General features: G+C 36.4%; 7 protein-coding genes across 7 annotated transcripts; 3 read left to right on the top strand and 4 right to left on the bottom strand.

The window, feature by feature from the left end:
• Positions 1 to 555: 555 nt before the first annotated feature.
• On the bottom strand, positions 556 to 1710 carry C9374_012293 (uncharacterized protein; the record flags this gene model as incomplete). The annotated part of the gene is made up of 5 exons (XM_044688043.1): positions 556 to 1269; positions 1314 to 1382; positions 1430 to 1486; positions 1536 to 1583; positions 1660 to 1710. The coding sequence occupies 5 exons, from the start codon at positions 1708 to 1710 to the stop codon at positions 556 to 558; spliced, it is 939 nt and encodes a 312-aa protein (XP_044542478.1).
• A 626-nt stretch (positions 1711 to 2336) lies between these two features.
• Positions 2337 to 3953, top strand: C9374_012292 (uncharacterized protein; the record flags this gene model as incomplete). Its single annotated transcript, XM_044688042.1, has 1 exon — positions 2337 to 3953. The coding sequence occupies one exon, from the start codon at positions 2337 to 2339 to the stop codon at positions 3951 to 3953; it is 1617 nt and encodes a 538-aa protein (XP_044542477.1).
• Positions 3954 to 3991: 38 nt separating this feature from the next.
• C9374_012291 (uncharacterized protein) lies at positions 3992 to 6598 on the bottom strand (the record flags this gene model as incomplete). Its single annotated transcript, XM_044688041.1, has 4 exons — positions 3992 to 4620; positions 4746 to 6027; positions 6128 to 6239; positions 6408 to 6598. The coding sequence occupies 4 exons, from the start codon at positions 6596 to 6598 to the stop codon at positions 3992 to 3994; spliced, it is 2214 nt and encodes a 737-aa protein (XP_044542476.1).
• Positions 6599 to 6751: 153 nt separating this feature from the next.
• Positions 6752 to 8540, top strand: C9374_012290 (uncharacterized protein; the record flags this gene model as incomplete). The annotated part of the gene is made up of 2 exons (XM_044688040.1): positions 6752 to 6772; positions 6867 to 8540. The coding sequence occupies 2 exons, from the start codon at positions 6752 to 6754 to the stop codon at positions 8538 to 8540; spliced, it is 1695 nt and encodes a 564-aa protein (XP_044542475.1).
• Positions 8541 to 8662: 122 nt separating this feature from the next.
• Positions 8663 to 9997, top strand: C9374_012289 (uncharacterized protein; the record flags this gene model as incomplete). Its single annotated transcript, XM_044688039.1, has 1 exon — positions 8663 to 9997. One exon carries the CDS (start codon positions 8663 to 8665, stop codon positions 9995 to 9997), a length of 1335 nt encoding a protein of 444 aa, XP_044542474.1.
• A 136-nt stretch (positions 9998 to 10133) lies between these two features.
• C9374_012288 (uncharacterized protein) lies at positions 10134 to 10907 on the bottom strand (the record flags this gene model as incomplete). The annotated part of the gene is made up of 1 exon (XM_044688038.1): positions 10134 to 10907. One exon carries the CDS (start codon positions 10905 to 10907, stop codon positions 10134 to 10136), a length of 774 nt encoding a protein of 257 aa, XP_044542473.1.
• Positions 10908 to 11090: 183 nt separating this feature from the next.
• Positions 11091 to 14856, bottom strand: C9374_012287 (uncharacterized protein; the record flags this gene model as incomplete). Its single annotated transcript, XM_044688036.1, has 3 exons — positions 11091 to 11451; positions 11530 to 11594; positions 11656 to 14856. 3 exons carry the CDS (start codon positions 14854 to 14856, stop codon positions 11091 to 11093), a joined length of 3627 nt encoding a protein of 1208 aa, XP_044542472.1.
• Positions 14857 to 14906: the final 50 nt, after the last annotated feature.

Raw genomic sequence — 14906 nt, 5'->3', positions numbered from 1 at the left:
GACCTCCTCGCTTTTGTTTTATGCGAGTGAAGCTAGCTTATCGACAAAGTAATTGTTGTATTTTGTTGTGTGTTTGAATGTTGGTTTGATTGGTTTCATGTTGTGAAGGTTGAGATGATAATGTGTTCGGATTGTCAAGGTTATGTTGGATTGTGGAGAAATTATGAGAAGATTGTGGATAATAGGATTGATGATTTTGAAATAAATGTTCACATCCTCCATATTGAATAGGGATATTCTGATAGCTCATTGAATTGGATTGGTTTGGTTGTATCAGATCTTCATAAATTCTTTCGAAAGATGGTGTGATGTTCTTGGTGAATCAAAAGAGCCGGGATTAATGCTACTGAAACCGGTAGATGACGGTGATTGCACATTGAAAGAAGATAATGGAGAGGAACACCATGTGTGGTGATTTTGATTTGAAAGTCCATATGATTGACCTTCAAAAAAGTTGTTGTTAGATGTGGTTTGGTTTGTGGACGGTGATGAAAAGTTTCAATTTGATTACATTTTTTGTGATTTAGAGTGTATTGAGGATTGAATTTAATTGTTTTATTGTACAAACTCGAATTCTTTGTCAAACTTGAACGATGTCCACACTTGATTAGTTTCCACATTACATGTGAGAGAAATGTATACAATTTTCATCTTGTGTTTCGTAATCTTCTTTCCGAATTTACGTGTAAGACGTGAGTGAGTAATTTCCAACTCAGACCAATGCTTGCATTTGTCTAAAGGAGGAACACTGTCAGTAAATCTGAATTGAATGCACTTCTGTCTCTTCTTTAGGCCATTCCACAAAATGTCTTGATACCATTGGTAATATTTAGCCTTTGTTCCCCTCAGAGCAAGATAAAACACGTTTGGGTTGCAACATCCAACCGTTTCATGGCTGATGGAGTTTGAACATCTCATCTGTAGATGTTGATAAATAATATTTCTTGCACATTTGGCGAACTGTTCCCATATAATTCCATAAATTTGTTTCTTCTCATCTGGTACTTCTTTAAAGGAATTATATTTTGGTACAAATTCAAACAGTCCTTTCTCTAAAGTGAATTGATATTCCTTGTGAGTGTCTTCAGCAGCTTCATCTGTGGTTCTTGATTTTCGTTTTTTGCTCTGTTGGGAAATATTGTCATCATCACATTTGTTGTTTGGTGTTATCGTACATTGTGTCTCATCAACAATACCAGAGAAGCTGCTTGTGCTAGGCAACAGACAGCAAGGTGGAAATGATATAGTTTCGTCTGTGAAGATCCATTCCTGAACAAGTTAAGCAAACACATTGTAACAAATTTGAAACATACTGTAGAGGTAGTCATTACTGGTGATGATGGGTGAGAAGGGTTCATTTCGATGCTTGATGATGAAGGAATCTTGTGAAATATGTTACTGCTGAATACTGGACAAACATAATACTTACATTGTTCGTACTCTGGTTCGTTGTGGATTGGCTATCCAATGCTGGTGATTCATTGGCCTTGATAATTGAGATCAATACAAGGTGAACGATATTCACTAGTACTTACGTGATTAGTATTTGTTTCGCAACTCGAATCACAATCAGAAACACCAAGCTGAGGTAAAGATTAGTGTAGGTGTTGAAATTGTTGTTTGATGATGTTGTTGTTGTGGTAATAATCAATTACTTACACAGTATAGAGGCACAGTGCCCTCTTCAATGACCACTAATTCAGCTTCCATGTTGTGTGTGTTGTTGGTGTGTTTTTTTGTGTGAGAAGCAGAAAACAACACCACAGACCAATCACTCCATTTTTTTTGACTCCGGGACTTACTAAAACGAGCCGAATTTTTTCTTCGTCAGTTTTTGCACTTTACGCTCAGGCGTAGTTTGTGGTGTTTGGTTGAAGTCGAATTAGATATTTGGAGAATTGTATTGAACTTTGTAAACTAATTGTAATGCAGGAGATTGAAAACAATTCAATTGGCTCAATGACAAGAAAAAGTTAATGATGAGAAGAAGAAGGCCACATGATAAAACTGTAAACGATTCTTGAATTCAAAGATTGTTTCAAACCCAACCAGAATGGCTGTATTTGTATACAAATTACTTGTCTGACTCATTTTGTCATCACTCCTTTCTTGAATTCTGTCTCGAGCATGCTGTCAAGATATTTATGGTAGGTCTTTTGTCTTCTGTTTGATAGCCATGTCAAGAGCATAAACATTCAAAAAAATCACCATACTTGCCACTCTTGTTGAATGTTTGAGTCATCACATTGATACCTTCTTCGTTAACACGCGACAACCGTTGTTTTATCATCCTCTTCCGCATTACTCTGTACAAACCTGCCACTTCATTTCATAACATGGGCCAACCCAATTCCGTCGAAAATCCCATCCACAACTCCCCAACTGGAGCAGCTTCCTTGGAAATTCCTTCTCTTGATGTCAACAAGGTAGTATCATCATCTTCGAATGCTCATCGAAAGAGTTTAAATTTTTCAGAAGTCTTTCAATCATCACCCAAATTAACAATTTCTAATTCAACAACAACAACATCTCCTAATTCTTGCACACAACATGTGGATGAGACGAATGGAAATAATACCACAGAAGAGAGTACTACACCAACAAGTGAAATGTCAATTGTCAAAAGTCTAAGAGAAGAATCATTTTCTCGATTTGAAACTAGTTTCAAACAAAAACATTACTCCATATCTGCCATGGAATATCATCGGTCTTCTTCCATGAGTGGTCAAAATTCAACAAATTTAACAACAACTTCACCATTGAATTCTTCTTCAGAGAAGAAAAAAGAACATCAACGAAATAGTTCAAGTCCTCGAAATTTGAATTCTACTTGTAATGAATCTGTTCATTCACAAAAATCCTCTCCTTCTGTTGGATCCAATCATGCAAAACATTCTCATATTCGACCTTTTTCAATTTCGACACTTGACAATTTAGGATTTAATGGAATTAACAAAATTTTACAAGATAAATTATTATTACAACAATTTAGGAATTACACAAAAACTGAATATTCAGAGGAGAATTTAGACATTTTCTTGTTAGCGAACATGTTATTGGAAGAATGTAAAAAGTTTCTGGAAGAGGACGAACAGCATTCGATATATCACAATGGAATTTCTTTTACTTCCTCATTTAGAAAGAGTCAAAATGTCAATCCACAAAAAATTGAAGAAAAAAACAAACAACAACTCTACAAGACACTCCAATCTCAATTCTCCTTCGAAGAAAAGATGTTGAAAAAGTTGGAAAAACATTTGGAACAAATTTTTGAAAAGATGCAAAAAATGAATTCTGAAAAACGAAAATCATTAATGAAGAGTCGACGAAAGAATAGTGAATTTTTTGGAATTGATCGAAACATGTTTAAACACGCTCATTCTGCAGGTGTTTTTGATGAGAGCAATAATAGTGGAAGTTTATTTGCGGATCCAGATGTTTTTTCAGCGTCCTTGTCATTGGGTGGAACTTCGAGTAGTTTAGATGGTTTGAATGTGACACACAAACTCAAGAATCGAATTGAGAAAATCAAGACACATAATATGCAACAACAGCAATGGTTGGCTTCGAAGAGAGCTTCGAAAAGAATGAGTTTGAAATTTTTCACACAGAATTCGAGTAATACCTCATCACTTCCCAATCCTCATCAATCAAATGTTGTTGCAACAAATGTGAACTCTCAAAATTTACCCTCTCTCATGGATCAAGATGCGTCTTTGAATCAAGAAACCCTATCTCAACTTTCGACATTGATTCAAGAAATGGAAGCTGGAACTTTGAATGGTGCGAACATGACCAACTCTCAAGCAATACTCTCTACGTTGATTGCTGTTGAAGAACCTCCTCAAATTCAGATTGTTCAATTTTTAGAAGATCTTCGATTTGAAATGTTGATGAATTTGAAAGATACTTATATTCGCTTTTGTCAACAGAATAAATTAACCATGAGGTAGTGTCCACACAAGTGTGAAGTAAAATTAGGCTTTACATTTTATTCCATTTTTCCAATAAGCTGGTCAATTAAGAAAGCATATCTGAATGCTGTTTCCTTATATCGATCATATCTTCCTGCGCTTCCAGAGTGACCTTGTGCCATATTGGTCTTACACAAGATGATATTTGTATTTTGGTTACTCTTTTTGGTGGCAAAGAAATGTCTCAAGCGTGCAACGTATTTGGCACCTTCCCAATAATTCACACGAGTGTCATTAAAAGATTGATCAATCAAAACGCTAGGATATGGCTTGTCAATATTTTCATCATTCTCAATATTGTCATAAGGCGAGTACGATTTCATGTAATCAAAGTACTCCTTGTCCAGTGGACAACCCCATTCTTCGTACTCAGTGACTGTGAGTGGCAATGAAGCATCAGACATGGTATTGATGACATCCACAAATGGTACTTGAAGAATTGCAGCCTTAAATAACTCTGGTCTCATATTCACAGTTGCTCCAATCAACAGGCCTCCTGCTGAACCTCCATAAATGGCTAATTTTTCAGGCTTTGTGTATTTGGCATGAATTAAATACTCTGCACAGTCAACAAAGTCGTTAAATGTGTTCTTTTTCTTGAGTAATTTACCATCCAAGTACCAATTTCTGCCATTCTCAGCTCCTCCTGCAAGGGGACAATGTTTTTCATCGTTTTCAAAGATTCCAGTAATAGTCACACGCAGTTTTCACAAGTATTCACACAGATCTTGTTGTTCACCACATCTACTTCAAACCTATTCAAATACTTACCTCTAATTGCAGCAAGTGCATAAATAAATCCTCTATCCAACAAACTAAATAATGCATAAGAAAAGTACGCATCAATACAAGCTCCATATGATCCATATGCATACAAGAGAAGTGGATTTTCTCCATCAAGAACAATAGGATTTTGTTCGGATCTCTTCTTATACACAATAGAAATTGGAATTTCGGTCACTCCATCACTGGATTTTGCTGAAATTTTTTCTTGCTTGTACAATGTCTTGTCATAACCACCAAGAACTTCATCTTGTTTGAGTACAATGAGTTTGTCATTTTCCATGTCATAGTCATACACGGTTGGTGGTGTTAAAAACGAGGAATATGAAATTCTCACTTTCACAGTGTCGTACTCTCTGTTGTGACTAGGACTCAAATCATAGGATGGTTCTGGAAATTCAACTTCACGGGGTGCCGTCTTGCGCTCTGGATCGAGAATGACAAGTTTTGGAACTCCTCCGCTTCGTCCAAAAAGTGCCAAATGCTTGTTAAAGGCCAACAATGCCTCACAATAAAACTTTTCATTGTATGGGACAAAGTCTTCGGCAGTGTCAAATATTGGATTCTGGATTGGAGTTCTGGTCACCTTAAAGTTTACATTGGTTCCTTCATTGTGAACAATGTAAAAATAGTCGCCTTGATGAGTGACAGAAAACTCCAAGCCAGTTTTTCTTGGCTGATTTCCAAATAATTTAAAAGTTCCAGTTGCTAAATCATTAGCTTCCAAGTAATGACATTCCGATGTAATGTTTGAAGAGGAATCAATAAATACATATTTCTCAGAGAGTGTCTTTCTGACAGAAACGAAAAACTTTTCATCGTCATCAGTGTACAAGAGCTCACAAGTGTCGAGTTCAATTGGTTTGCATTGTAATCTCTCGTCAACATAGGTATCAATGTCAAGCTTAGTTCTGAAAACTTTGAACGGTCTATGAGTATCATCATACACAGTGAAAACCACAGTTCTTGAATCAGCACTAAATTCAAAGGATCTTGCAATTTTTGAGCTCTTATCAATACGATCTCTCAATAACTTGCCAGTGTTCAAGTTTTTCACATACAAGTCATAATACTCAGAACCATCTGTATCAATCGAGTAGGCCAATAAATCTTGCGAGGGAGACACTTTGTAAATTCCTAAATTCACAAAATTGGTTTTTAATTCTTCAGCCAATTCATTCAAATCTAACAAGACTTGCTCTTCACCATTCTCATTTTCATTGATGATTGGTTTTCTGCAATAAATTGAAAATTGCTTGCCATCTTCTGTCTTTCAAATGAGTTGTGAATGTATTGATGGAAGGTTGAATAGAGATTAGGATGAATACAAACGGTTTCAATGTCATGCATAATATGAATAACAATCTTACCTTTGAATAATACACGTAATCTTTCATTCTGTAAGGAACAGTATTATCTGTTTGTTTAATACGGTTCTTGATTTCGTAAAATAACTTTTCTTGCAACTCTTCTGTGTGTTTTCTAAATATTCGGGATGAGATTAAAAATATATTTATCGTGATGATCCATTGATTCAATTGTAAAAACACAATGCAACAAACACATGAAATTAAAATTCAAACGATATGAATTTCATCCCCAGAACATAAAAGGTATGAATCATCTTGATATCACAATTTTCCAACCTACAGCACTGTCTGTTGATATTCATTCTCGCTTTCCAAATATTCTCTCACTTTCGGATTTTCTCTCTCACGCAACCAAAAGTATGGATCCGATATTTGAGTCGCATGATTTTGGCCTACGGTATAGACGTGATCAATTCTTTCAGCAATGATGGAAGGTTGAGCCAGTGTTGCAGCACTATTGTAAGAAGACATTTTTTTCGTTGTAAATCATCTCCGTCCTCACTCATCAGGCTCTATCATTCCGTTTACATCCCCTCAGATCCAATGGAATTTGTTATTGAAATCGTCCATTATTATCGAGTTCTCGTTGAATAAACAATCTCTTTCGCGTTCAACAACAAAAAAATGTCTCAAGATCGTCATCCAGTAAGTTTTTTTTTATTCTTCTTGTATCATATTCCGAGCCTTATTGTTCGTTCGAATTTTGTTCCAACCACCATTTATTTTCATATGAATATAGTATTATAATAATTATTCTTCTGGTGGCTATTATTCATCACGAGGAGGTGGAAGAGATGATCGATATTATAATAGTTCCGATCATCCTTCTTCGTACCGCCATCATCATCAACACGATAGAAGTGGCAGTAATTATTATTCTTCTTCTTCCTCTCATTATCAATCATCACCATCATCGGATTCCAGGGATCATTATTCCCAACAACAACAATACAATAACTACAACCGACCACCCTCCTATACTTCACCTTCCTCCTCCTCAAGAATATCAACTCCTCCATCCGCGTCGTCGCCATCATCATCATCAACTCCATCCAATATCTCACCCTTCCGACAAAGCAGCTCTGCTCATGACTATGATGATACGGCTTCACCTCCAAGAAGCCCTTCTCAATCATCGGCTTCATCAGGTGGCTCAAAAATTCGTGAAATGTCATACGAAGAGAGGGTTAGTACTTTCAAGAAAATGTTAGATGATTGTAAAGTTCAAACAGATGATGACTGGTCTCGTGCAATGAAAAGAGTTGGCAACGACCCGAGAGTTAAGCTCATTAAAAGGGTACAAGATAGACAGGACATATTCTACAAGTACATTTCCGAGAAAAAAGAAAAGGAAAGAGAAGCCAACCGTGAAAGGAGAAGAAAATTGAAAGAAGATTTCATGAATATGCTTTCTGAGCTGAAATCAACAATTTTTGCAAATCCAAAATCATATCTTTCAACAACGTATCAACAAGTCTTACCTAAAATTGAGAACGATCACAGATTTTTGAATGTCGAACATGAGGACGACCGATTGGATTACTTTTATTCATTTCTTGATGAATTGGAGCGAAAAGATAAAGATTCTATCAAACAAGAACGAAAGAAAAATATGGCAAACTTTCACGATTTACTATGCAAGAAACAAGAGCAAGGCTTGATTAATTATAGAAGTTTGTGGAGGCAAATTAAGGATAAAATACAAAATGAAGGCGAGTATAAGGCTTTAGATTATTGTGATCGATTGATGGTATGGGAAAGCTTTATTTCGAATCTCGAACTCGAGCATTACAACAAGAAAAAACAAAAACGAGAGGAAAAGCAACGTCTTCTCAAGGAACAAGCTGACAAATTTTGGCAATTTCTTATCGAGCTCAAACAGAAACGCATGCTCAACGTGTTGAGTGCTTGGAAAGAAGTGAAACCATTGCTAGAAGATGATGAACGGTATCAATCTATTGCGAGTCAAATGGTCGAATTACCACCATATTCTCCAAGGCATCATGGCGGAGATTCGAATTCTCCTCGATTAATTGAAAAACCTAGGAAGCTTTTCGACGACTATATTGAACATTTAGTAGACTTGTACAAGAATGACAAGAAAACCTTCAGAAAAATTATCAAGGACTTGAATGTTGAAATTGATGAAAATTCAACTTTTGAAAATTTCAAAACTATTATTGAAAAGGACGAACGAACGAAAAGCATTGATCCAGACAATTTATCCATACTTTTCGAGGAAGCTGTCGATAAGGCAAAAAAGAAGAGAAAACGCTCGACCATGGATGATGGTGATTATCCACCTCTCGTCGGCACTGATTTCACAACACACGAATTTCAGCCGCCACCTCCACCACCTCCTCCACTCGAAGATAATTATGAAAAATCTCCCAAACATCTCAAGACTGATTGAATCCATAATTGCATGTTTAGGTTTGTTTTATTGAATGTCAATAGTAAATATTTCAATAACTTGTTCACTAACCAGGCGTGTAACAGTATTTATGATTAAAGCTTATTCAACATTAGAAAAAAATGACTGAAAACGTTCCGGATCACAATGGAGCATCATCATCATCTCTCCCCACAAGTAGTAGCCCAACAACTATGAAAGCCATCTTTTATGAATCCTACGGAGGACCCGATGTTTTACAATTTTCTGATAAATTTAAAACTCCTCAATTACCATCCTCATCGGACCACTCACAAGTTGTAGTGCGAGTCCTTTACACGAGTATTAATCCTTTGGACTTTAAAATCCGTAACGGTTTCTTTAGGAATATTCTAGTAGGTAAAACCAATTTTCCAGTCATTCCGAGTACAGATTTGAGTGGAATTGTGGTACAAGCAAGTCCATCGAGTTCGTTTAAAGTCGGAGATGAAGTTTTTGGAATGAATGGCCACGGAGGATGTTTAGCAGAATATAATTTGGTGAATGAACATTCATTGGCTCTAAAACCGAAAGAGCTCTCTCATGCAGAGGCTAGTACCATTCCGATGGTTGGATTAACGGCTCATCAAAGTTTGGTTGAAATTGGAAAAGTGAAAGAGAATTCAACCGTGTTAATTTTGGGAGCTTCTGGAAATGTTGGAAGTTATTGTTTGCAATATGCCAAGAATGTGTTGGGTGCGGAGGTTTATGCAGGATGTACCACGGAGAAGGGAGTTGAAATGGTGAAAGAATTGAAACCAGAAAAGACATTTATGTTGAAAAATGATCTGAAGAAGGATACAAGTCGTGTGAATAGTAGTAATACACCACACACGAGTGCTGCCTCTGTATCAAAAGAAAATGAACAAGTGGACAAGTCTGATAATCATGAAAATTCTGATAAATCATCCAATGTGAAAGAACCAATAGATGATGACGATCACACTCCATTCGAATATAGCGTGCCAAATGTGGACGTCATTATCGATTGCATTGGTGACAAGCAATTACGACAACGAACATGGAAATTGTTAAAATCGAGAAGGGCAAAATACATTCAGATTGGAGTTGCAAACGAGGAAATGACGTTTTGGAATTTATTGAAATTAGGTACATTCATTTCATGGAGAAAGGTTATTTCCGCGGTGGGTCTGGGACCTGAATTTGTCTTTTTCAGAATCAATTCGAACAATCAAACTGAAAATTTGGAGAAACTGGCCTCGTATCATGTGAGCGGAAAAATTAAGCCAAACATTGCCACTTACTTTGACGAAATGAATTTGGAAAATGTCAAAACTGCCTATTCCTTAGCAGAGACCAGACGAACGCGAGGAAAGATACTAATACAAGTGAGTAAATGGCTGCCACAATACGATCAATCACGAAAGTACCTCATGAGATTTAACAAACCAGCCATGTATAAATTTGTGAATCAGTAAAAAACGAAATTAGTAATGGTTGACATGTTACTCATTGAGTTCTCTATTAAGCCAGTGTTGGAGGTGATGAATTGCTTGTGGTGCACACAAAAGAATCAATGCCACAACAATGAACTACACATAATTTTACAAAGTTTTAAATATTTTGCTTTTGTGCTTGTTGTTGTTGTTCTCTCTCCTTCTCTTCTTGAGCTTCCTTCAAATATTGATCTACTTCTTTATCTGGAAGTATGGTATAAACCACTTGACCCGATTCATCTCTGGTGAATGTAACAAATTCAAGCTTTTCACTTGACAAACTTGTACTATCCATAGTCTTGGTCATGACCTTGACAGCCAATTTTTTAGCACCTTCAATTGTTAAATCGTCTTTCCATTCTTGTTTCAAGATGGATTGAGCACCTTGATTATTGGCTCCGATTGCTGTGGCTTTCCATCCACCATAATTTCCAGAAGGATCAGAATGATATAATTGATATCCGTATTGTTTATCCCAACCAGCATACAGAAAACTGACACCAAAAGGTCTCATACCACCAAATTGAGTGTAACTTTGTTTCGAATCGCAGAGTGTTTTTACAAGTTGCTCAACAGGCATTGGTTCCTGATACATGAATTGATAACGTTGAGCATGAAGACGAGCCGAGTTGATCAAAATATTGGCATCAGCTGTAATACCAGCAACAGCACATCCGATATGATTATCCAATCGGTACATCTTTTCCGTTTTTCTTTCATTATCAAGAAGCTTGGAAGTAATTTTCTTTTCAGCAGCCAACACGATACCATTCGTAGCAACGATACCGAGAGCAGCTCCTGCATGGCTGATGGCTTCCATGGCATATTCCACTTGATACAATCTACCTTCGGGAGAGAAGGTAGTGGTTCGGTTGTCGTATCTTCTGCTCATTTTTTCTTTGATTTTTCTATTTTTAATTTTGAAAATCCGAGGTTTGAATGAAATTTTTTTTAGTGATTTATGTCAAAAATTATCGTAAATTTAAAAAAATTAAGCTTTGAAAACAGCTTTTTTCATCAAGCTTAATGAAACAGCAGTTGTTGTTGTTGTTCATCATGGATGGCATGCAAGAATCTATTTCTTACTGATCCAACTCGAAAGTCGATGAATAATTTCATGAAAATTGGGTCTTTCTTGGTTATTGGCATTCCAACATTGTTTCATGAGTTGAATGTATTCGCTGCAAATTTCACACCACCGATTGACATTTTCTTCTTCATTTCCATGTCGAGTGGAGCAAGTCATGAATGAAAATTTCAAAATCCATTCTCGTAGATCGTCTGGATTATTCGTGTCGAATGGAATGAGTGGTCGTTCTCCTCGTAATACTTTCGAAAGTGCATGATAGGATGACAATTCACTTGGTGTCGAGTTGGATGATTGTGGAAACTTTGAACTCGAATAGAAATAGGGTGTTTCTTCAAAAAAGAGCTCCCTAATGAATGATTTTAAAAAGTGGATGAATCATGATTGGAATGGATAGATATGTAAATTAAATATAATAAATACTCACCGCATGATAATTCCAAAACTGTATACATCGGTTTTGTGGTTGTAATTCATGCCACTAATCATTTCCTAAACGAGGAATTTGTCAAGGGTGAACAACCATGACCACTCAAATGACACCACTACTTACATTGGACATGTAAAATAAAGTTCCTACATTCGTTGTTACCGAGTTATGAGCCGTGTTACTATTCCACATTCGACTCAATCCAAAATCACAAATTTTGGCGTTCATATTTTGATCAAGTAAAATATTTGCTGGTTTCAAATCTCGATGAATAATTCCACGTGGTTTCATTGAGTGTAAATAATTCATGCCTTTGGCAATTCCGAGTAGAATATCAATTTTACCAAATATTGATAATTGTTGTGAACCTGTTCGTAATTGATAAATTAATTGTGCCAAACTTCCCTTTTCCATAAATTCAACAACCATGTACTTTTTACATCCAGTCAAAATTACTCCAAAAAATTGAATAATATTTGGATGTCGAATTGAGGAAAGTAAAAAGGCTTCTTTTTCAAATTCATCGTCATCCTTGTCGTGTAAGTCATCCATCCATAATGGTTGCTTTAGAGTTTTCATGGCCACTAATGTTCCATTCCAAGATGCCAAATAAACAGTTCCATTTGCTCCCTCTGCAATTCTTCGAATGAGATCGACTTGATCAATCGAAATAATCCAACTTAAATGTTTTTTTTGTTGGCTTTTTGAGGAATGTGTCTTTTGATTAATTAACAAGCTTGTTTGTTCGTTATAAACATCATTCTTGCGGGTCTTCTCATCTTGATCATATTCGTCTACCAATATTCCTTCTTCAATAATGACATGTTTTTGCAACAACTTCTTCTCCAATCTTTGCTCAGCATCTTCTTTCAGTTCCAATCGTTTCAATTTTCTAGTCACGTTTCTCAACACTTTCGCTAACAAAAACACCAACAAGAGGAACACTGAAAACAGTGTGATGGAAACTACAGAAACTACGGGAATAATCACGCCAAAGGGTATCGGAGTGATTGGTAAACATGAATACGTTTCTGACACTGGAGCCATCAACATGTCAAGAGTTGCAGATGAAGGACATTCTTGAATGTGAATCAGTATTTCAATTTGATTGTTCTTGTCCAATTCAAATGCAGTTTGAATTACAGAATGAATGTCATGTGGAGAATATAATGAGATTGTTAAATTGTGAACTTGCATCGAGTGAGAGTGGACGCCATTCGTGCTATTAGAATTTGACACATGTCGTCGGTAACTAATTAGCGCATTGGAGGGATTCTTCAATGTAGAGCTCAGCGGCGTCTCTAAAAATGAAACTGGCTCTGAAATGTTATTCCATAAATGTAATTCTATAAGAGGAATCGATTGTCCGGGATACAGATACAGAGTTGGTTTTTCTATAGAAGAAATGTTGTTTCCTTTAAAAATTGTGACATCTTCAGGACTGTATTGAATCACAAGTTCATACTTAATATTTCGAAAAGGCATTCCCAGACTATTTCCAAAAGAATGTGCAACATTATTCACAAAATTTGTTCCCTGTTCAATAGTTTGTGTCAATGACGAGGACGAATCATCTTCAAAAAACCAACATCCACCAGAAAATCCAGCCGTGTTGTTGTAGCATGTGTTTTTCGTGACCTCAAAAGTGATCTTGCCAGACTGATTGCTGTCAGACATAATTTTCGAAAAAATTGCACCTCCTTTCGAAAGAGCACTATTTTGTTGCATATGTGAGTGAGTTAGTAAAAAATTCGTAGTGATGGCGTAAATGGCGCCTCCAGATATCATTGCGTTGTTTTGAATAAATTCATTGTACGTCATTTCAACCCAATTGACATGGGTAATGTGAAGGGCGCCTCCAGATTGCTCTGTTGCAGTGTTTTGAATAAATTCGCATTCATTAATAAGAGTCCGTTCGGTATTAGCAAGCTGTATGGCACATCCTCCAAGAGAACATGTATTGTTAATAAATTGAGAGCTAACAACTTGTTGAGTTGAGGATTCTTCGGAAGAGGTACCTGATACCATGATACAAGGTCCTCCTTCATTGTGTGAAAATTCGGTTTCGGACAGTATAAAATTATAGGTATTGGCAATTCTAATCAATACTCCCTTATTGTGAGAAAATATAGAGTTTGTTAATGTTGCAGAGTAACATGCAGACATCTCAATCATGACATTGTTGTCATCCAATAGTTGACTTGAGCGAAATTGTAAATCTTGCATTGTTACTTCCAACACTCCATTAAGCAACATGTAGAGTTGTGAATGTATCGCTGTGACGCTGAAAAAAGAAGCACTATCTGAATACATGAGACGTAACTGATTCTTTTCAGAGAAGAGTACCTCTTGGAACACTATCTCATTGAAAAAGGCTATTGTAGTTTCTGATCCAATAAAATCTGAACCAGTCACATTCAGGCTGTTAGTAGCTTTTTGGAGGTCTGGAGAGAGAAAAAGTTGTGAGTTTACAAATTTTGAATATTGAACATCTATGCGTATTGGGAGTCGGGTTGAAATGTTACAATTCCAAATCGAGGCATTGTGAAAGGATACTGTTGGTATACCATTAAATCCAAAACGTGAATTAGAAACATCCACACTCGTAAATAATATGTGCGTTGAAATGTACGTATCCCAGCTAGCCACTAAAAGTTCCACTTGTGACATGTTCACTCTATGAAAGCGTATTGACTGTGCATATAGATCAGAAATCATTACAAGTGATGCTTGGAATAGATCCACATTGTCAAGCAGCATGTCGTTCACTTTGAGATAGGAAAAGATGGAAAATTTATCACAAGCAAATATAATTTTGGATTGATTGAAAGATTCTATCACAAGATGATCAAAGATCACAGGATCTTGTTGTTGAATATTACACTGATCCTTTCCATAAATATTGTTTCCATCAAGCATGGACATTAACACAATTTTTCCTTCTAATTTTTCAATAATTTTAGACTTGAATAATTGAATCATGACTTGCAAAGCCTTGCTGACCGATGAACAAGGAATTTCCTGGGTGCAATTCATAAATTCAGGTTGAACATGATGATGCGATTCCGAATCCCAAAAAGACGACGGAGCGAGGTTGTTGTCGATCCATTTTTTTTGGAGTTCCACTACTGCTCCTCCTTGCTGTTGAGCCTTGTTAGTGAAATCTTGAAAATTGGGACGAACGAAAAACTTTCTCAAATTTGCAGTTGAGGAAGAATCCCATCGATGAGTTTCATTTGGAACCAAAAGTGCATGATGAATCATGCCTGCTTGTAAGAAGAGTAACAGCAGCAGCAACAAACGACTGATTGTTGTTGGAAACATTTTTTCCATCTCATTGAGGCATAAAGATGGTCAACCATGCCGTCGGTTAA

This window comes from Naegleria lovaniensis (genome assembly GCF_003324165.1).
Source record: "Naegleria lovaniensis strain ATCC 30569 chromosome Unknown tig057, whole genome shotgun sequence".
NCBI classification, from domain to species: domain Eukaryota; phylum Heterolobosea; class Eutetramitea; order Acrasida; family Naegleriidae; genus Naegleria; species Naegleria lovaniensis.
The sequence above is the reverse complement of the archived record's forward strand: the minus strand, read 5'-3'. Positions and strand labels throughout refer to the sequence as shown.